General features: G+C 31.8%; 1 protein-coding gene across 2 annotated transcripts; it reads left to right on the top strand.

Moving 5' to 3' along the window:
* Positions 1-2,345: 2,345 nt before the first annotated feature.
* Positions 2,346-20,719, top strand: LOC134275460 (5-hydroxytryptamine receptor-like). Of its 2 annotated transcripts, XM_062757752.1 has the most exons (4): positions 2,346-2,627; positions 2,911-3,127; positions 4,393-4,462; positions 17,289-20,719. In XM_062757752.1, the coding sequence occupies exon 4, from the start codon at positions 17,692-17,694 to the stop codon at positions 19,102-19,104; it is 1,413 nt and encodes a 470-aa protein (XP_062613736.1). In that variant the 5' UTR covers positions 2,346-2,627; positions 2,911-3,127; positions 4,393-4,462; positions 17,289-17,691; the 3' UTR covers positions 19,105-20,719. The 2 variants fall into 2 exon arrangements, with proteins under 2 accessions (XP_062613736.1, XP_062613731.1); XM_062757747.1 differs by lacking the exon at positions 4,393-4,462.
* Positions 20,720-22,280: the final 1,561 nt, after the last annotated feature.

The following is a 22,280-nucleotide window of genomic DNA, read 5'->3' as shown; positions in this document are numbered from 1 at the left end:
CTAAAAAAAAGTCCGTTAGAACGTTTATCATGAAGCTTGGTTGTTTTACATGTATTAAAATATGACTTAAAGTCTTTTCAAGTAAAACATCAAAATATGAAACCGGCCACGGTAGCCTAATGGTAGAGCGTTCGCTTCGTGATCGGGAGGTCCGGGTTCGATATTCGTTCGCGGCGCCGCGTCAAACCTAAAACGTAAACATAGGTGGTGACTGTTCCTTCTCCAAGCGCTCGGCATTAGAAAGGAAAGTCACGGGTCTTTCGGATATTACCTTAAAAACGTAGGTCCCGTGTCACGGTATGCGTTGGCACGATAATGAACCCTCACTGCTTATGGCCATGAGTGCCGAGTAAAGGTCTAAATTTGAAGCCCTTCTTCGGCATTTGGTGACGTCTCTATATGAGTGAAAAATTCTGGAATGGGACGTTAAGCAATCAATCGATCAAAATATGAAACAGATGTGTCAGACTCTGTGGTATCTTTCATTTCAAGCTCAACGGCTATATCGTATCGACATAAGAATATTAAAAACCAGTGTTAATTATCAAAACTTCGTCGATGTGTCTACATGCAAATGTCGAGTAGAAGTAACGGCAATTTTTTCCTTTTTACATATAAGAAAAAATATAAAAACAGGTTTGCTTACAATGAAGCACAATTGGTACCCATGGGGATTTTAATAGACCGTTTGAAGACCTTGTTTCCAAAAATCCCATAAATGTCAATCAAAAACTCAAGCATGGTTTTGATATGAACTTCGAAGTACTTGTGTGTACAATAGAATGTTTTAAACAAACTCATTTTGCAACTGACCAATGTCAAGGGAAGTAATTTTTTTCCAAAAGTAAATTTCATAGCGGAAAAGTATATCTATTTCCAAATTCGATCTACTACAATATGTGAATTTTCCGTCTGCGTAGTACAGTTTTACCTTTGAAATGTAGAAATCTAGGCTTACTGGGTATGCTCATTTTGTTATATATATATTGATATGCAATATGTGGATATAATGAACGAGCCATACTTCCATTTAATATTATGAAATAGAAAAAGAGCAAACACCGACCTCCAAACATCAGAGGTTGGAAAAGATGTCATGGAGGAATGAGCATCCCCTGCCTACCGGTAACACCTGCCGTGTGTTCCTTTAATGCTCAGAAAGAAAGGATAAAAGCCGTGGACAACTGAAGGTGTAAATATGGCCAAACAATCAATATGATAAAGTCATTCAGCATTTGATCTAATGATAGATTGTTTTTGCTGATAAGGTCATTGTATCGACCAGAAAATTTTCGAAATGATAAGTTTGAACGGTTTACTAATATTCTTGTTTCTTGCAGTTTTAAGTATAAAATAAGCATTTATAGCCCCGAAAAAAGCACAGTGGAATTCGTCTAGAATTTAAAACTAACACTTTTGACCGACTATCAATGGGGATTTGGTCGGATTGTAACGAAACACTTTTCCAATCCATCATTATTTGCATCGCGTTTTGTACTGCGAAAATGTGTATACAATAAAAACATTGTCAAAAACTTACCTTCTTTTAGAAATGAAATGTCGCATGAATACTTTGGGAAATAAGTTCTAAAAGGACTAGTCTATATAAAGATTTTGCATATTAACTTTTTGAAAAGGACACCAAGAGGAAGAAGCGTCGGTTTTCATAGAAAATTAGTGTTTGTAACAATTATTAGTATAAGTAGTATAACTTTCTGACGAATCAATCAAGGGAGTAAGCACTAAGGAATAAAATGTAGATTATGATTCCTAAATGTTTTTATTTGTTACACATTTTCGCAGTACAATACGCAATGCAAAACAATGATGGAACGGAAATATTTTCATGATAATCAGACCAAATATCCTTTCATAGACGATCAAAAGCGTCTATTTTAAATTCTAGAATCCCACTGTGCTTTTGCAAGGCTATAAATGATTATTTAATATTTATAACTGCAATGAAATGTTTTATAAACAATTTTAGGCAAGGTTAGTAACAATATAAACAATAGAAGACCAATAATGTATTTGTTTCATATTAACAAAGCTTTATCGAGATTAATGCAATGTAAACATATTATCCGTCTTATATTGATCTTTCAGAACTGCTATGAATTATTAAGTAGCAGTTATTTGACTTCATTGTCCCAAACAATTCATTTTCCCCAAACCCTTTTGAGTTCTACTTGAAAAACATTGCCGAATACTGTATATACTTTTACTGGAGGGCCCTAGACGTTCTATTTCCAGTATATTCAGCTATTGCCCAAAATGGACTCCTCTATGGTGTAAGAAATCGTTTCTGATTATCTTAATGAAGTCCCACCACGAAGACTTTATTATCTGTCGATATAATTACTGTCCAGTGAGTTTAAGTGTTAAATATTTGTCAATCGTTAGGAAAAATATTCGTATGCCGATTTCTCTGTTCGAGAAGAACTTAACCGTGTGCAGCTATTCTCGTCTGCTTCAATCGATAGTGCGCGCGACTTGTCCCGCGGTACACCACCGCTATTTTAAATCACTTCCTACTAGGTCTGCGTTCTGTGTATCTGGATGCTGAGTTCACTGAAGTGTCTATCAAGGAAAAAACAACACGTAATCCGTGCATAATCTGGAAGCAGGTAAAAAGACAAAATATTCAACGACAGCGGACAAATTTTGAAAACTTTTTTATTCCTTTTAAAGAAGATAAAGATTATGGTAATTTTTTTTCAAAAAAGAAAAAATTGACAGATTTTATTTTTCATCTTTTTGAAAAAAAAGAGACATAAAATTAAGTTTTTGTTTTGTGGATGTGCTCCTTTAATCATTTTTGTTACCTTAAACTCTGATTCGTAAGCCGAATTTTAACAAACAAATAGAATTATACTGCTGTATAAGGATTGTATTGATTTTGAATTTTAGTTGCAGTGCATTGTAATCATTGGAGATTCCAACATCAGAACTAGGATAATTTAGAAAATCAGAAGTAATTATTGTCGGCTTTGTACGTATAGGAGTTGCGATTACGTAGGACGTGCATCAATACGCTCTGCAATCTGCATTTGAGTCGTAACGATTTGTGACAAAGTGACTGTTTGGAAAGTGCCATTGTTCTGGATTTATTGATAATCAACAAAAGGTAAAAACGCTGCATTTTTTCATCTTTTTTTTCCTCAGAATTTATTTAGAAATATGCTTGAGGTGCATGAATCAAATGTTAGGATCTTGTTACAAGATGAATTTTATTTCTATATTGACTTAAATTAAATCGTGTACTTTTCAGGTGAATAAATGATCTTACAATAGTAACGTAATTAGGATGACGGATACCGTTTAATTAACTTTCTTCATCGTTCATTAGAAGTATTAAGTAAGCATATCACTGTTTAAAAAAGAGATATTTAGCCCAACCAAGTGTTTAAAGAAATTCCGTTTCAATTGGTTGCCATTATAAACTAGCATGGATATTGTTTTTTGTCTTTTGACATTTAAAACAGTAATTTGTGGTTGTTTTGTTAAAAACAAATCTGGAGTATGAACAATAAAAATGTAAAGATGTTTGATGCAAAACTTTGCATCAGATCTTCTTCTATTTAAAAATAAGCTTAGGGTATTAGTTACATTTGTTTTGTTAGGTGGACAATAATCAAAAGCGTATCATATGAGGAAAAAAACGTAAATTGAATAAAAACATTAGGTTAGATGCATCCCCTGTTTTTCCAAAGCAAAACAGAAAAAATAAAGGTTTGGGGTCATGCAAATTTACAACAACCGACTCTTCTCGATGGAAACATTTCCTGCAACATGCATATCTTACACAAACAACTTCGCTTCTTTCTTTATCCTGATCACAGAAAAAATATTATGAAATTCATTTCATACGAATCAAATAAGATAGAAATTATTTCTCCTTCACGCAATAACACTATAATAATTTAAAGGAAAGCAGTTTTGTTAATATTATGAATATAATGAAGGTCTTGAATTTTTTCATTATAATTTAATCTGATAGTCTTGATCAGCTTTTTTAGTTGCAGATATTTATTAATGAACAGACAGAAAGCACTGAAGATACGAAACCTGATCAATGTGTCTTTTCCGATGTTTAAATCTTGCAGAATCTCTTTCATTTACAAACATCTGTCACCTTTTTGGTAATATCTTCACATTTCTCATCTTTTCGTCTATTGTTTCTCATTTCCAAGAATCTTCCAAGAAGTTATCTCATATCTCTACTACGTATAAATTTAACTCGAAATACGTTTTTAAAAATGAAATTACATACTTTCGGTAAAGTTTCACTTGATAAGATGAAGTATTAATATTTTTTAATCTACGATTTTTTATTTATTTATTTTTTTTTTTTGGTCACACTTAAATATTTTAAATTTGTATGTTTTTTAGGTCAACTACTGTACAACGACCGTATTAAAACAGGCACTCGCTTATACACATGTGAACAAGAACTTCTAAGGTGACCTGATTTTGTATGCTCTAATTAGCTAAAGTTAATGATCAATTATGCTAAACTGCTGGAAAAAGTACTCCGATAAAGAATGCGTTATCTAAATTCCATTTAGATTGTTCATTAGTTTCCAGATGACCCCCCATGCTGCTTTATTAATGGAACATCCTCCTTGTTTCTTAAAATGTGCTCCTCAGCTTTACCTAAATAAAAACCACCTCCAGCTCACCACATGGTGTCTTATAGTTTCCCCTCACTTTTTTTTTAAAGTAACGTATATGTTACCTAATAATAAAGGAAAAAATTTACACTCAATTTTAAGGAAATTTAAACTTTAAAACTGTTACAAGAATGTTAGCTGATTATTCGTTAAGGAAAATTAACATTCCATTTTAAGGAAAACTTTTTAAAATATAGTATCACAATATTAAATTGAATAAAAGATTTTAAAAAAAAATATTTTGATAATATCGTTTATTAACAATGTTAATTGAAATAGAGTAAAATGTATAACACCTGAAAATCCCAGATACCTTGTAATTTTTTATCATTAGTTTCCTACTTTTGAAAAACATTTATTTAGAACATAAAATTGATTATTCAAAACTAAACGCATCTTGATCCTTTCTATACTATATTTATATAAAGTGTATGAATTCAATTTAACTTTAGGAGGTTCTTTAGTGTGCTCCTTAATGTCTATTATAATAATATTAAAACCATCCCAAATATGTTATATTCATGGGTGTATATTTGTATGTCATTTTGAAATTAAAGAAAATCATTGATCTTGCTGCTTTTCCTTTCAAGGATTTTTTTATTGTGATATCAAGGTAACTGAACACAAAGGTTAACGATATCATCCATAAACGAACCAATGTTACGTGTAAGATACCTTGTATTCACCTCTTGTCCATTAGCGTATAAAATTTCACATTCAATTGTTTGGGCTTGCACTCCCCGTAAATGTTGATTTCTGAAACACTAGTATTGGAGTACGACACGAGAAATATTGTTTACAGATATCTAGTTTTCTCTCATTTCGATTGAAAGTCATGCATAAATTACCCAGGATTATTTATTAATGAATCCATCCATAATAAATAGGAGGTGAAGCGTTCAGAAAGAACATTAAAATATGCAAATATCGTTCAAATCCAACAAAATATATTTTATTGATGATTTTATCGAAGATAAATAAAGATAACAATGTCAGCGATCGATCTCAAATAAATCAACAAGCAATACAACTATAACAACAAGGAATATGAGTCCAGAATGAAAAAACATAAAGGTTAATAAAGATTGCTCAAGATGTTGCCTTTTTCTGATAAAAATAAACAAGCATTTTGAGAGCAATATATCGACGATACTAGTCCCCTAATGGCAAGTGCAATCCCTCTTCCCAATAAATTTGGAAAATACCTTAATTTCTTCAAAAAATTACTTAAATAGGTATCCGTAATATGAAACGAAATCCAAACTTGATCTATAAATCATCTAGATGCACACACATACAAAAAATTCCTTCAATATATGCAAAGGTTTAGATGAAGTGCAAAAAGACCAAGTAGAACAGACTGACAGACAGACGGACAGATAGGCAGCTCGACAAACTGATGGAAAGACGAGGACGAAACCCAAAGCACCCTCCGGTTTTTCCGGTAAGGGAAAAAATAATAGAACAACGCAGACTAATTATTTAATCCATTCAAAAATATATGCATACGTCATTAATTAATAATTCCTTTATTGATATTCAAGTACGTAATTATTTAAATGAAATTTGCTATGTGTTTCTGTTTTGAAAATTTTTGAGATAAATCAAATCTGTAGATATAGTTCAATCATTGATTTGAATAAAAGATTACCGTTGTGCTTCTAACGACTTTTCTTTAACAAAAGATTTAAAAAAGCACGCGGCCTTCAGGCTTGTTCTATATTTAGACTTTCCATCAAAATCTGAAGACCACGAGGCTTTGTTCCCAAGCAGCTCTGGGGAGAAAAGAGAATATTTTCTCAAGTAATGCGTAACTTTCGGTAGATTTATTGTTTTCAATTTTCCTGTGTCTCGCATACAGGATAGCGTTATCACGTTATTCTTGATTGAAAACACTTCAATATTTGCACAGAAGCACTCAGTGAGTGCTGTCCCTAGCATTTTGTGCAAGACAAAAATGCTTTTATCTCGCAGATAACATTTCTGGTTTTCTCCCTTCATTTCGTCAATTAATCACATCTTTGACTAATTGACACCCTGCTGCCCTTCTTTTAGGTAGAAAATATTCTTTTTCTCAATTGACTTTGGCACGACAAAATGTCGCAACGCTCAATTCCTAAAGGACCTCATTATACAAGTCACCACAAATTGCTTGTAAATGACTAGAATGGTTCAGAACAATAAGTCATTTTCTTCCTCCATTTATTGATTTTGTTGTTAAAAGTATTAGAATAAACATTCAGAAAACTCTGAAGACGTGTTAACTGCATCATCCCGTGTATTCAAACAACTCTGAGAACAATTCAAGTTTTTCCTTAAAATGATAATTGACCGTTAGAAGAAATGTACTACTTTCTTTAAACTCACTATACAGTCCAGTCCAATACGAAAATTCGTAATTTTACGAAAAAACGTAAGATTACGAGAAAGCGTAATATTACAAGTTATCGTAATATAAAACTTATATTACGATTTTTCGTAATGTAGTTAAATTACGAATATGCGTAATATAGCAGATGTAAGAGACTATATTACGAGTTTTCGTAATCCAAGACAAATTCAAGCATTACAAGAAATTGAGTGGTGGGTAGCAAAGTATGGCGTTTAATACGAGATGTCACGGGCGATAGCTAGTACGAAGCTTACTGAGATTTGAAATTCTGTGTGTTTTAATAAGAACTGCACGAACAGTTGAATTATGAAACAAGGGTGTGATTTTTAGGGTAGACTTCGGAAGAAAAGTAGGGAGTTCGGGTGATATAGACCAATGCTACATGCTTGAGCGAATATTGAAATTTACTGGAAAATTGTTCTTATCCGTGGGAAAATTCCTATAAAAGAATAATAAAAGAAATTGTCCACTCAGCCATCGCTGGCGATACTTTCTTCTTGAATTTCCATGCTTTCTGATAGGCGTAACTGACAAATCTGACGGCATGCTATCATTAGCCGTGGAATCTGATATATTACTGACGTCATACTTTGCTACCCACCACTCAATTTCTTGCAATGCTTGAATTTGTCTTGGATTACGAAAACTCGTAATATAGTTTCTTACAATCTACTATATTACGCGTATTCGTAATTTAACTACATTACGAAAAATCGTAATATAAGTTTTATATTACGAAAACTTGTAATATTACGAATTTTCGTATTGGACTGGACTGCTATATGCAAACAGACTAGAAAAGTATGTTATCTATTAATCGTGTCGACAATATTGTTGCAGTTATGAGAAACATGATAAAGTCAATATCTAACCTATTTCTTCATCGCTTTCGTTAAGTCCCAAGGACCTAATTACCATAAATCATTAAAGATAATAACAAACTTCAACAGAGGTACATGTACCAGTATGCACGGACGTCACGTACCTCAGTCAACCGAATGTAGAAACATAGAATTCAGTTTCCAAAGAGGCAGTATTTTATCAGTTATAAAACCTTAACATAAAACAAATACCTTTCAAAATATTATATCTAAAAAATTAATTTAAAAAATATTCAAGTACAATTAAATGACATCAAAGGAACGATGAATCGTACACTGCTATTGTGTATATATAATATACATCTATTCACTACACATGAAGGGAAAACATATAAATTTTTGAAGAATCATATTTTTTCTGATATTCATTATCGAAGATCGTTGGTTATAAAACTAATGTGTCAGCTACAAGGAAAAGAAATTTGTCCTTCCTTAATATCCAAAATGTCTACAGAATGTTTTAATGTACATCTAATGCATTTCTATAATTGATAGAATGGTCGTTCTCGTCAGGCCTCATTTCATCAAGTTGAGGCAAAATTTGAGGCAATATGTTTTCGAACGTTTTCTGTTTGCTCATGAAAAGGAGCAGACGGCTAACGTGACCTTTCGACAGGGTATCTATCTTCTCTATGGCACCTGATTCCACTTCTGATTATTTTTTAGGCCTGTTTTTGCTCTGTTCTTATAATGCATTGTTCCAGTGGACTACTGAAATGTTTTTTCTTAATGTTTTTTTTTCCTTGTAATTTCGAATACAATTAGATTGTTTTAAAAATTCCACGTTAATTATATGGATTGTTCTATGCTTTATTTCTGATATTAATTACAAATATATTGATGTTAATATTCTTCTGATTGCGAAACTCTCTTACCATGGGTTACACTATCGTCTAGCTGTGTATTAAGATTGTTTTTGGCAGATAGGTCTGTAAAATAATATTTTGGATATGTTTGGTATCAACGTCGAACGACAATAGAGCTGCATTAATTCAAATGAATAAAATATTAGATTTCTATTTGCCTTCGGTATAAATCGCCTACTTTTGTACATTGTAATCATACAAAGTGTTTTTTGCAAAAATCAAATTTCATCTCCATATTTCTTTAAAGGATAATGGTATTTTTAAAAGTCGATTTTTATTGCACTATTTAAAGAATACTTCAAGCAATCAGTTCACTTTCTTTGAATTCACAGCGATCTGCGTTTTAACCAAGTCCATTATTAGCTGAAAAGAAGGGAAAATAACGGAAATATAGTCATATGGCTTCTTTTTCTTGGATGCAATCAGATTATGGCTATAAATAAAATAGGAATCTAGGTCTAAGAGGCTAAGAATCCAATATGGCGTCAGAAACATTAAATTATTTACTGTCTTTTATAGGCCAGGCATTATAGCGTTTTGTTTTCTGAAGACAATCTTCGATTTCTGTTGTATTAGTTATTTCTTTAGCTTCAATGGCACAAAATTGCTCCCCGAAATCGATCTTTCCAGATTTACATGGGGTTTAGGGGAGGACTTTAAGACAATCTTGTTTTGGGTAACCCGTTCTTATTTTTAGCAGCGTTTTTGTGATTATGATCTAGAATGCATCCCATTAACCGTTTTTCTTCAATTTGTCTCCATTCAAAGACAAATCATAATAATCAGCATACAAGCCACAGGAAGCCTGTATGCAAAGTTTTTTTTTCTTCTCGTAAATGTAATAATCATTTTCTTTTTTCAGACTTTTTCCAGTCAGTAAATAATTTCATTCAGTTAACATTTCTGAAACATTTTGAATGAAAATCAAGGAAATATACAACAAAAACTTAAATACCTCAGAAAATTTATAGAAATATAAATATCACATACATAATATCTTAATAAAGATTAGATTTAAAATTAGAATATATGAATTCTAGAATTCTAAATATTGAGGCTAAATTTTGTGGAAAAATTCTTATCTATATCCAAAATTAAGACTCTCTCTCTATCTCTCTCACTCTCTCTCTCTCTCTCAGATAAACATTGCCCTGATGCAAACTCTTCGTAACATGTACATTAAAAATTTACAGCATAGATAAGAGATAAAAACCTAACAACATTTCGTCGACTTTTTTCACAGTCAAAAGGTACTCCATAACTTCTTTTCTACAACAAAACGCGAAAAATATTTGAAGCACAAAAATTTTATAATATGATCGTAAATAAGCTGCTCAATTTCGTTGAGAGAGAAAAAATGTATATTTCTATTAATTTGATAACACAACGTACATATACCTAACGTGGAACACCCTTGCCACAGTTGCCTCTTTGCACAATTACTCTCAATTGAGTTTTATACTTGTAAATAATACAGATAAAATTATTCTCACTAGAGAGAGTAAAATCAAGCATCATACTTGCTTTTCTAGAAGCCAGAATGTCGATTATTGCTTTGTAGTGTTTATCATTTACCTTGATGTAGAATTTTTCCACGACCTAGGAATGAAATATATTCATACACCGAATGACCTCATTGATTTGGGAAAAGGACTATTACTTTACTATCGAATGATTTATAGGCTTATTTGTGCTACATAAAATAATAAATTATTTGTTATTATTTCTTCACATTTAAGCTGATTTGTTGATTTGAATATATTTATTTTGTAACATAAAGTTTTAGTGGGTGTTACAGACTTGAATCTTATCAAATTTGGTACACACAGAACAAAAGTAAAAAAAAACGTTCTCTCTCTTGCTCTCATGATATGCAGGTTTGCATTTCAATCTATTTATAATCTACTAGCTATCACCTGTTTACATGCAAAAATCCTTAATTCATTTTGCTTTGATCACTGCCATAATCAGCTACTACTCAGTAGCTTCAATTAACCGAGATCATTTTGCCAGGTTTTTTTTATTCCATTGACGTGGTTTTCCTTCAGAAAACATGTGTAAAAATTAAGAAATATATTAGTTGCAATTTATTTCTCAACTTTTTCTGGGACTAAGGCGAAGCTGAGCCATCCTCTGTCAATTCAATTGCAAAAAAATGCTAAATAAAGAAAATCATAATTTATTTTCTTTGTGCACATTAATGTCGAGTGACATTACTTACAATAAAACCACACAGATCGAGAAACACTCATAGAAATACACTTACAAAGTACAAAAAGTGCAAAAAAACCTACAAACCTATATTTTTAAAATATATAACATAGAGTTAGTTGGTAGATAAATTTCGAAATCCATGTTTTATATATGTTTAAATTTTTATTTGTGAGTTTCTTTAATGTTTTTACGCTACAGCATTTCTCATCATTCTAAAAACCAAGTGGATCCAAAAAATGCGCAAGAATATATCAGAACAATACTCAAATCTCTTGGCAGAAGCGTAAATCTTGAATAAGCAATGCAATTAATCATGTTAACAAGATAAATCCTTTTTTACAATGCATATTTTTTTTTTACATATATATTTGGCAGAAACATAGATCTCGAATTAATTATGCAATAGTCAGGTAAAACAAGGTATATGGGTTTTTTTCATCATTCATATATATTTCTTATCCTTAAATCCTGTTTCAATCTATTGAATTTTTATTCAAAATTGTTTTATTATGAGTAATTATATTTTTATAAATCGATGTATCCATATGATAACATACCTCATAAAACACCATTCTTGATTTTCAACAAACCTAGACAAGCTACTCACAGACACACAGATACACTGTAAGAGTATGTTACAGGGGTTCCAACAACCTCTTTAAAAGTTACCGACTCGTAGATTCTATGGTCAATATAAACACCTGATTATGACGTATTACGTTTCAATGTATCACCGTGTCGTATTTTGGCTGACCTCTTTCATACTACTTGTTAGACCTTTATATTTTGACACTTATTTTGCCTAAAGAATGTAACATTGAATCAAATGCTGACTGACGCTTTTCATACTAACTGTTGGTCCATTATTTATACACGGAACTGACGACGGATTTTCCCGTTATTACGCGACAATGACAAGGAGCACACGGCGGGTGTGACCGGTCAGCAGGGGATGGTCACTCATCCATGACAATTGATCCCACTTCTGATGTTTTTGAAGTCCGTGTTTGCTCTGCTCCTATTTTGTATTGTTTTATGGACTTTGATGTTGAATATTGTTCGTTATCTCCATATCCTTCATCTACTTGATCAATACACAGGGCTCAAACAGGTGCGACTGGTCAACAGGGGATGATTATTCATTCTAGGTTTCTGTACCCACCTCTGGAATTTCGGTTCGATTTCCAGGGGTCCGTGTTTTGCCTTTTTTGCAGATTTGTATTGTTTATAGTTTTTACGAGATCGAACGCTGTTCGTTATCGTCACCTTTTTTCACGGAAATACAAGAACAACATTGAGCTAATTAAATTTGTCTGCAATGGCAGACAGTTTTCAAGGCAAAACACGAATATACAACTATTATCAAAAACATAATGTTACATTTGCATAAATCTGTGTTAGGAATCCTTGCTTAGATAAAAGGGCAATCTCCCACTTTCAGACAAAAGTGCAAGAAATCTAAATGTTTAATAAAATCCAATAACGCAAGGGTACAAATTATGAGATATGCTCTTATCGCCATTTAAAATAATGAACAAAACCCTTAGAGTATCTATCAGAGGTGCAAATTTATACAATTAAACTGTTGCATTGTACTCACTTAAGCCATGACATTCATAAGGCGTCTGGCGATATCAAGACCAATCTTTTAAAAGGGTGTTCGAAATCAAATGTAATCATTGTATGTCAATAGAAACGTTTAATTTTAGTCGGTATCTCTACTTTAAAGGAACCGATTCCTACTTAAACTCATTATATAAACCTTCAGAAATGGAGAACTCTAAGCTCCGATTTTGTGAGTTGATTAAATTCTCTTGATAATTAAAGAGGTAGGGTATATCGACTCTTTGAAGATTGTGTCTTTGAGGGGCTATTTTTAGAATTTAATTAAATTGATTTTATTATCTGAGTTTTCTCTGTCTAATAAAGATTTCTTTAATGAAAACTGGATTTCAAATCAATGAGGTTAATAAGAACTTTAAATGTTTTCCGGTCTAGCACGTGGAAACATGTAGTGTCTCTCTCTCTCTCTCTCTCTCTCTCTCTCTCTCTCTCTCTCTCTCTCTCTCTCTCTCTCTCTCTCTCTCTCTCTCTCTCTCTCTCTCTCTCTCTCTCTCTCTCTCTCTCTCTCTCTCTCTCTCTCTCTCTCTCTCTCTCTCTCTCTCTCTCTCTCTCTCTCTCTCTCTCTCTCTCTCTCTCTCTCTCTCTCTCTCTCTCTCTCTCTCTCTCTCTCTCTCTCTCTCTCTCTCTCTCTCTCTCTCTCTCTCTCTCTCTCTCTCTCTCTCTCTCTCTCTCTCTTATAAATGACAGTAAAATGCAAAATACAAATATTATTTCACTTACAAATTAGATATTTATATTAAAAAGGAAGTAAACTGATTTTTTAAAGTCAATTTTCTATCATTATCTTAATGGTTTATTTTGGAAAATATGATGTAGTTCTGATGTTAGGTACGTACATTTCGTTTATAATTGAAAAAAAACACCTTTTTTATAATTGATAAAATATATTGTGGGGAATTTTTATGATACTATGGAGGAGCAGGAATAATTATGACATTCAAGTTGGTAGACAAAAGTCGTATATAGATAAAAGTGAAGACATACTGAAAAATGCTGCATTATTCTAATCAAACAGATGGCGCCATTTAAAATCCTATCGTTGCTTGGATTCTGTGAGTGCAATCGCAATTCCCAGTAGGAAAGGTACATACAAAGGCAGAACGGTGCAGTTATTGCAATTTTCAGGGACATCATCATAAATTTTCTTTTACCTATCAGTGTTCAATGTTCCCTGCAAATGATGACTTATTCATGATGAGGAAATTTAATAAATATACCTCCCGAGTCATGACTCCCTCCCGCCGATGTGTTTTAATAATTTACTCGAAGGCCCTCTTTGCTTTTGAAGCCCTTGCCATTTCGTCGTCCAATTTTTCAGGTAGTGTGAAATAAATATTTGTTGATTCTCAAAGATATGTTTAGTAGTGGGAGGTTATGCTGCTTTGACTCGAATGATTAAAGGGAATATATTTCTAGTGTTTAACTTAATCTGCTAATGAGTGGAGAACATGCTTCCTGGATGATGGATTGGATTTTTAATACATTAAAAAATTTGACAGCTCATTTAAAAAAACACGAATAATTTTAAAACAGAAGTTTTGGTATACGTCATTTAAAAGTGCAACGACAGTAGGAAATCAAGTGTTATTTTATCTTTTAATGACTTTTTAACAACAAATAATACAAATAATAACACGCATTATCACTTATTATACAATCATTAAGCAACAAATATTAGCGAATTATTTCCCCGTAATGATACATGAAATGTCAGGCATTGACACCCTGGAGAAAGCTTTGAACCACGTCTTTTGAATCGTGGATATTGTTGCATAATGAACTGTTTTATTAGATATTTAATTTTTTGTTAAAGACGTGATAACAAGTTTCAGTCACGATATTCATGATTGTACTAAAATACAACTTGAGACTCACTTTGAGCTATGAATATGGAGAAAAAATGACGTTTTTCTTGAATTTCATTTAGTACAAAAATTTATGAGTCAATCATCAAAACATTGGCAATTCACCGTATATCATTATAGACTAAGTCATAATATATATTGTTGGAGATGCAACATTCTACACAGAAATCAAATTTAAAGTTAAATGGGGTTTTTTTGGTTAAGACGTAATTAATGTATTCATCAAGCAGGCAATTGATTTGCATAAAATTATGTGAATATCATTCATTCTGTAGAAAATCAAAACGAAGAGGTAGTTAAAGCTACAATCGAGAAAATGATATGTAACAAACGTTTGAATTCCAGATTGCTCTACAATCTTTATTTTGATTTGGGATATTTTGAATTTAATGTACCTGAAAAGATAAAGGTAACTAAATTTGTTCGATTAAAAAAAGACTCATCACATGAAATAGTTATAGTTTCGGGTTGATTTTAACTATTAAATACATACACATATAGATTCTAGTTTCAATCCATCATATTATTGATGAATAAGATTTAGTTTGTTTTTCAAGTAACATCTGTTATTTCCTTCTTCGGGGGCCAATAAAAAAGTTTCAGTATTTTACAATATTTGGAATATGTATCTTTTCCTTTTTTCGGATTGTAGATATTAAATGCATAATATAAGTTTTATGTTAATTTGATTAAATGCTATTCCAATTAAGGACAGATGATACAAACAATTTTTTTCTTTGAAAAAGATTTAATATCATGTCACAAGTTTAGAAATGAGGATGGTTCTTAGAATTTTTTTCTCCTAAGAACTGGAATATGAAAAAGACTTGGAAAATATTAGTAATATTTATATAGACAAATCACATTCAGTAAAGGTTTACAGGTGAAAACAATTTTCAGAATATGTGAACATTGTGCTAAAAGTATGATATAAACTTAAGAAAAATATACCAAGCCAGGTGAATTTTATTAGGAAAAGCTAAATGGTAAAAATCAGCCTATGTGATATTGCTAATTTTTTGTCATTTTGTTCGTCCTCTTAAGATTAACCTGGTTTGGTATATTTTTCTAAAGTTTATATTACACTTTTAGCACCAAGGTAACATATTCTGAAATTTATTTTTACCTGTAAACGTTAAATGTAATTTCTCTATATTTGTATTTTTATTGAAATATTACTAATATTTTCCAAGTCTATTTCATTTTCCAGTTCTTCGGAGAAAAAATTCTAGGAACCATCCACTTTTCTAAACCTGTGACATGATATTTAATCTTTTTTAAAGAAAAAAATTGTTTGTATCATCTGTCCTTAAGGAGGGAATGAACTGATTACCTAATTGCCATACAATTTTAAGAGAATTTTAAGTTAAGAAAATTGAAATGAATGAAATTAAAAGTTTATTTTCTCATCATTAATTCTGAGTAACCATTTGTTACAGAATCTGATATGTGTTTATATATAGACTCAGTTTACTTTTAAAGACCCAATTTATTCAATCAAAACCATGTAAATGGTACATGAGGTACAGAAACATATAAAACATATTATATACATTTAATACAGTGGGTCAAGCAGAAGGTGATAACTAAGGAGAACAGACAATACTATTAATTTTAGAAATAAGTGTACATAATTTTTTCAAAGAATCAACGTCATTTTGGCACATGACTTCACAAAACTTAATAATTCCTGAAATTCCCGAAAGCCATTTTTAAATATTACCTTTTATCTCTCTCTTTTCGACGCATGCTGTATCCATATAAAGGTTTATAGAGTTTTTTCATAGACATAATTGTATTGAATGCAGCAATTTGAACGACAGATGTACTTTAATTAGGACAATTCGTTATTAGGCTGTCAATAATATCCAAGTTATAGTTGCTTTGCTTGAGATTAAATAATCAAATAAAATAATTATAAGGTTTAAGTTTTATTTATGATTTATGTCTTTATTTTTAAGCCTATTCTGAAAAAATAATTCTGAAAATCGGTAAACATTCAAAATGACAAATACGGCTTCTTTGTTGACCGATTCAAATTTATGCAATGCAATATGGCATTACATACGGTTATATATACGTTTTGGTAATACAAGACAATAAAAATTTTTTTTTATCGTTTTAATTTTTTTTATTTGATTGGTCGTCTTTATTCTGTAAAGTAGCATGTTCAGTAGTATAAAACAATTATTATTGTGATAAAACATTAGAAAAAAAATAATTGCAGAAGAAAGTATTTTCTTTAATAAGTTTTGAAATGATCCCCGGTCACATTTCCCTATCGAAAATATGAAGACTATATGAGATCTTCCTGTTTGGTAACTTAATAATAATCCATTATAATTACGAGGCATGTAGTTACAGATAATGTCATCAATTATAAGAAGATAGATCTATTTAGCAGCGGCCATTGGAGGCTGTTGACCGGCCAAAACAATGATAACGATATGATTACTTACTGGCTTTTAAGCATATTTGAATAACTTCACTCGGGTAATCGAACACTGTTAGGTGCATTCTAATAGAGTCCACTTTCATTGCTTACGAATCGTTCCTTTATTTTAACAGTGCAGACGAACGATTCGGCAACAGATGTAGCGTATTTGTTACAACTATCTAAATGTGTTACAATAATTACTATGTATTATGTTGTACTCTTGTTATATTAACAGATTTTTTTTCTCACTATATGATACGACACATAATTATTTAAATACGTACATGGCATCGAACGAAATGGTTTCGTACTCATCTCTTTTCCATTATATTTTCAGAGTCAGTGGGCTGAAATCCAGAGATGAAAGAAGTATCTGAGAGATCATTGGGAATGTATCAATCAAAGAGAGATAATTTATAAACACCAATTTAAACGAACTCAAAGTATCGATGAGAGCACAGATGAACGCAATATGGCGCCAAGCCACGCGAGACTTCTGCTGAGAGAGCGACTTCCCGCTCCGCCAGTGCGATAAATGATCTATCGTTCTCAAATATTGTTTGACTGGCGGCAACCCTGTGAGTTTTCTGATGAGCCTGCATATTAAAGGCAATTGACAGCGTCACACTATAACGCGCGCATATTTTATGTCTGATCTCTCCTGAGGGGCTTCCGAAGAGAGCCGATTAACGCTAAAATCGGAAACCAAGCTTGATCGACTTTTATTAAAACGACAGAGTATGAACGCTAAGCAGCAGAACTCAGAGAGCAATGGAACGGGTTACATGGATAGCATTATTTCGATAGATCTTGGAAGAAAAATGATTGCGGAGGCTTTGGATAACAATGGAAGTCAAGTGATATATTCTTCAATGCTTGGATTACGAAGTAGTAATGGAACTCTTAGGCCAGAAATTATGACGTTTGATCCTGACAATGAAAGCTTAACTAGCTACCAATATGAACCAAAGTATGAATTGGAATTAATGATTTTTATCTGTGCTCTTATCGGTTGCGTTATCGTTTCCATTGTCATCGGAAATGTTTTTGTGATATCAGCCATTATATTGGAGAAAAGTTTACAAGGAGTTTCAAATTATCTGATATTGTCTCTTGCAGTGACAGACCTTATGGTTGCTGTACTTGTAATGCCGCTTTCGTTGATTGATGAAATTAGTCTGTATTGGTATTTAGGACCTGCTGTATGTGACATGTGGACTTCTTTTGATATCTTGTGTTGTACGGCGTCCATTCTCCATTTAGTTGCTATTTCTTTGGATAGGTACTGGGCAGTGTCTAATATTGACTACATCCGGCGGAGATGCGCAAAACAAATATTGTGTATGGTCGCAGTTGTTTGGGTGGTTGCTATAGCGATTTCAATTGCGCCTCTTTTTGGATGGAAAGAGGAAGAAGACAATCCAGAACATACTGGGGTTTGTAAAATTAGTCAGGATAAAGCTTATACCATATTTTCCACCGTAGGAGCATTTTATTGCCCTTTAATCCTCATGGTTGTGTTAAACCTTAAAATATATAAAGCCGCACGTTCTCGCATTCGGAAGAAACATATAAGCGGGTTACATAAGCCTGCTCGTGCGTATCAAAGACCTTCTATAACCGCTGCTGATGCAACCACACGACACAATAGTTCGGGAAGTGACATAAGTCAAGATGGCTACACTGTGTACAATGGGGTCAACCAAGCAGAAGAACCGGTTTTTCAGGAGGCTGAACAGGACGAATCAGCCGAGGTGAACACAAGATTTTTAGTGGTTCCTTCTAATGTCTACGTGTTGAATAAACAATTAAATCCCCCAAAGAATACAAATAACAATAACACAAAACAGATTCCTTACTGTGATAAAGAAAGACTTCGGAAAGCGAAGATAGAAATGAAGAGGGAAAGGAAGGCGGCCCGTGTATTGGGTATAATCACGGGAGCATTCATTGTGTGCTGGCTTCCATTCTTCCTGTTAGCTCTAATCTCGCCATTTTGTCCGTCATGTGACTTTCACCCTGCCATGTTCAGCGTGTTTCTGTGGTTGGGGTACCTGAATAGCTTGCTGAATCCTATCATATATACAATTTTCAACCCATCTTTCAGAAATGCATTCCGTAAATTAATATTCAAAAGATATAGAAGGCATTGATTGTTTATTATTTTATTTATGTATTTTTACATTTTCCCACATCGTTTATTTGAAAATTATTTTAACTGTGTCACATATTAACACTGGTTGGAAAGTGGGACCCAGCATTTATTTTATTTTTTTTTCTGTGTTTGATAAGAGAATCAAATATGCTTGTTATTTTTAACAGACATATGTGTTTCATTTGATTTTTTTTGTACTGTGCTTTCTATCATCTGAGCAGAATGAACATTTCTTTTGTATAAGATTTCATACACTTTATCAGATATATAAATCAAAATGGCTTAAAGCTTTGCTTTCTTTATATGGTGAATTTCTAGAATTGATGAAAATTAGTTATAGTTGTAGTTTTCTTTCTCGTTTAAATATAAAAGTTGCTTTTAAATTAGCTATCATACTGTGTTTTTAATAGTTGTGAGATGCCTTTTGATTGTTGGTAAGCTTTAATTAAAGGTTATGTTTGACTTTTTTTAGAATAAAGAATCTTTACAATAACTGTGCTACAATTCAAAACAATCAGATTTAATAGACACTAAACTATTCTTTGGCACATGTATTATTCATGTATAGATAAATGCATGTTATAATTCTTCAGATATAAATTAAGGTTCCCAATGAACAAGATAATGAAGTTTAGGCATCTCGGATATATTAATGTTTAATCAAAATACATAATATATCAAATTTCTACTCATAGGGCATGAAAATGAATGACTTGCTGGTGCTATGCTATTGTAGAAGACGTGAAATACCTAATGAAATATGTGGCGGTAACGAACGGTATTCGAGCTCAAAAGTCAATTAAATATTAAAACATATGAGTCGAGAAAACAAGGGCCTGTAGAACATCATAGGTGGGATCAGGCGCCACGGAAGAGTAAACTCCCACTGCCGACCGGTCTGACTTAAGATATATTATTTAGAATGTTCAGTCCTTTTTTGTAAAGGTACCTTGATGTCTCAGAGTAAATGGATAAACCTTAATCATTCCTATACCCATTTAAAATTAATGATAAACATAAGATGTAACATTAATAGATACAAAATTTCTAAGTATTTGAATTTCTGTTATTTATATGTTTATATCTATTTTTATCCCTATTTGACTTTTTTAAGGTAACAATAAGAAATAAATGTCTACATAATAAAAATAAATCATTTCTTTTTCTTGAAATATACAGTATATAATTGTATTTCCTTGTTGATGCCATATATATTTGCCTACATGTGATAGACAATCCATTATATTTAAAATAAAGTTTTGTTTATTTTTAAAAGTAAAATCAGAAAAATAAGTTACATGAACATGATAAAAGTAGTGAGAAAAAGACGGAAGGAAGGAAGGAAGACATGTTAAAGATAGAGCTCGAGAGAAAAGAGGAGAGGAAGGGAGGATGAAAAAAACAAACCTTCTCTGTTTTCTGGTCCCAAAGAACAGAGAATGCTTTGCTTTTTTACTTATGTAAAATTTTACATTATTCTCATATTCCTGTAAATATATACAGGGAACTTTTATTGATATACTCTTGTCACATTGTGGAGATGTTAACGTTATAGCTGTGTTTTTTTGTTATTCATGGTGTATGCATTGTTCAATAAAAAATCAAACATTTTATTTCACGAGTTGATTTAAATTCTGTGTATATATTTTCATAATATTATAAAAAACAAAAACCAGTTCTAACTTTTTGCAACAAATGTATGGAATTTTATCGAATAGCTCGAAATGTGTGTTTTTTGTAAAAACTTTTATCAAATTCCCATCATTCTCTTTTCTCAATTAAGGACTAAAATGGACTCTCTTTCTTTATGCGTTAATACGTGAATCATCTCTTCTGAGAAAATATATATGTAACATGTAAATAATACCAAATACAAACAGGCAAAATTATCCGATAGCGTTTTTTTAATTAGTGTAGGTACATGTATTTTGATGGATATCCAAGCTTGTTAAATCTATTTGTCGATTTCATTCCATGATGAAAAAGATTGTCAAAGAATTTAGAATCTGTTAAAAAAAAAAAAAAAGGATAAATGCATTAATTTGATCAATTATTCTGATGGTCATCATTTGAATATTTGTTCACTGAAGCAGTCACATGAAATAACAATGAATTTTACTACAAACGACAACATAAATATTTAAGTATTTAGGTATAGCAATGGAATATGGTTCTAATAGATTTATTGTAACTTGAGCTACCATATAAAAACAAAAAGATGCGATGTCAGGAATTCCTATCAAACGACATAACGCCAAAAAGATGTCGGAATGTAGTTTTTAATAACACAGAGTGTATTAATGAATCACATTAGAGAAAAGGTATTTGTTGATGGGCCTTGTCTGAGTATATATCTTTCCCATCATTATAACATGGTGTCAAAACGAATTATTTTTAATTTCCTATCATATATAGGTTTTTTCATTCTATATGATTCTTGCAGCATCAAAAATATTGGAAAATCAATTATTTAAGTGTTTCAGGATGTTAACCTACCCATAGAAAATTCCTTAACTTCAAAAACTCTAACAAATTGTTACCTTATAAACAAAAATATATTGCCGGGTCCAGTTAATACTCTACAAAGCCCTTATCTTTATTCATGCAAAAATATTAATTGCTGTTAAGATGAAACCTTAGACGTAAAATTCCACAGCATATTCAATACCTGTTTTAAATTAGATGTTGATCCTCAGATATTTTAAAGAACTGTTAGAAAATATAAATTCAGTAAATTTTTCAAGAGACTTTAACTTCAAAACGTTTTACTTTTCTAAACTTAATACAACTATTCTTCACCGCGGATAGATTAAAAACTATGCTTTTTAATTTTATAGACATCTGCTTCTCAGTTTTTTTCCACATCTTGTGATTGGTCATCAGCAAAATTACTCTGAAAAAAAATACTCTGATTCTACAAATAAGTACTCTGACGTTGATTTTAAAAGGATGCTATCTAGAGTTACGCATCGACAACGTTTATGTAGTCTTTGAAACCCAAGTCCTACAATAAATTGTTTGAATCCCCTTTGACTATTATTATACCCCTTTATAAACCGACCTGTTTTGCATTCCAAAACATTTAGTGAGAAATCATTTTTCGTGGCCTTCAACAAGGCATTCAAAAATATCGACTACGATCTATTGATTTGCATAAGTTTTATATCCATTCAT

This window comes from Saccostrea cucullata, unplaced genomic scaffold (assembly GCF_032062105.1).
Source record: "Saccostrea cucullata isolate Sc308-1 unplaced genomic scaffold, CSIRO_AGI_Scuc_v1 ctg72, whole genome shotgun sequence".
NCBI classification, from domain to species: Eukaryota; Metazoa; Mollusca; class Bivalvia; order Ostreida; family Ostreidae; genus Saccostrea; species Saccostrea cuccullata.
This window is presented reverse-complemented; position numbering and strand designations above follow the sequence as displayed.

What these genes read in the sequence shown, in the direction of transcription:
- LOC134275460 (XM_062757747.1), top strand. Translation starts at nt 17,692, where the DNA reads ATGAACGCTAAGCAGCAGAACTCAGAGAGCAATGGAACGGGTTACATG.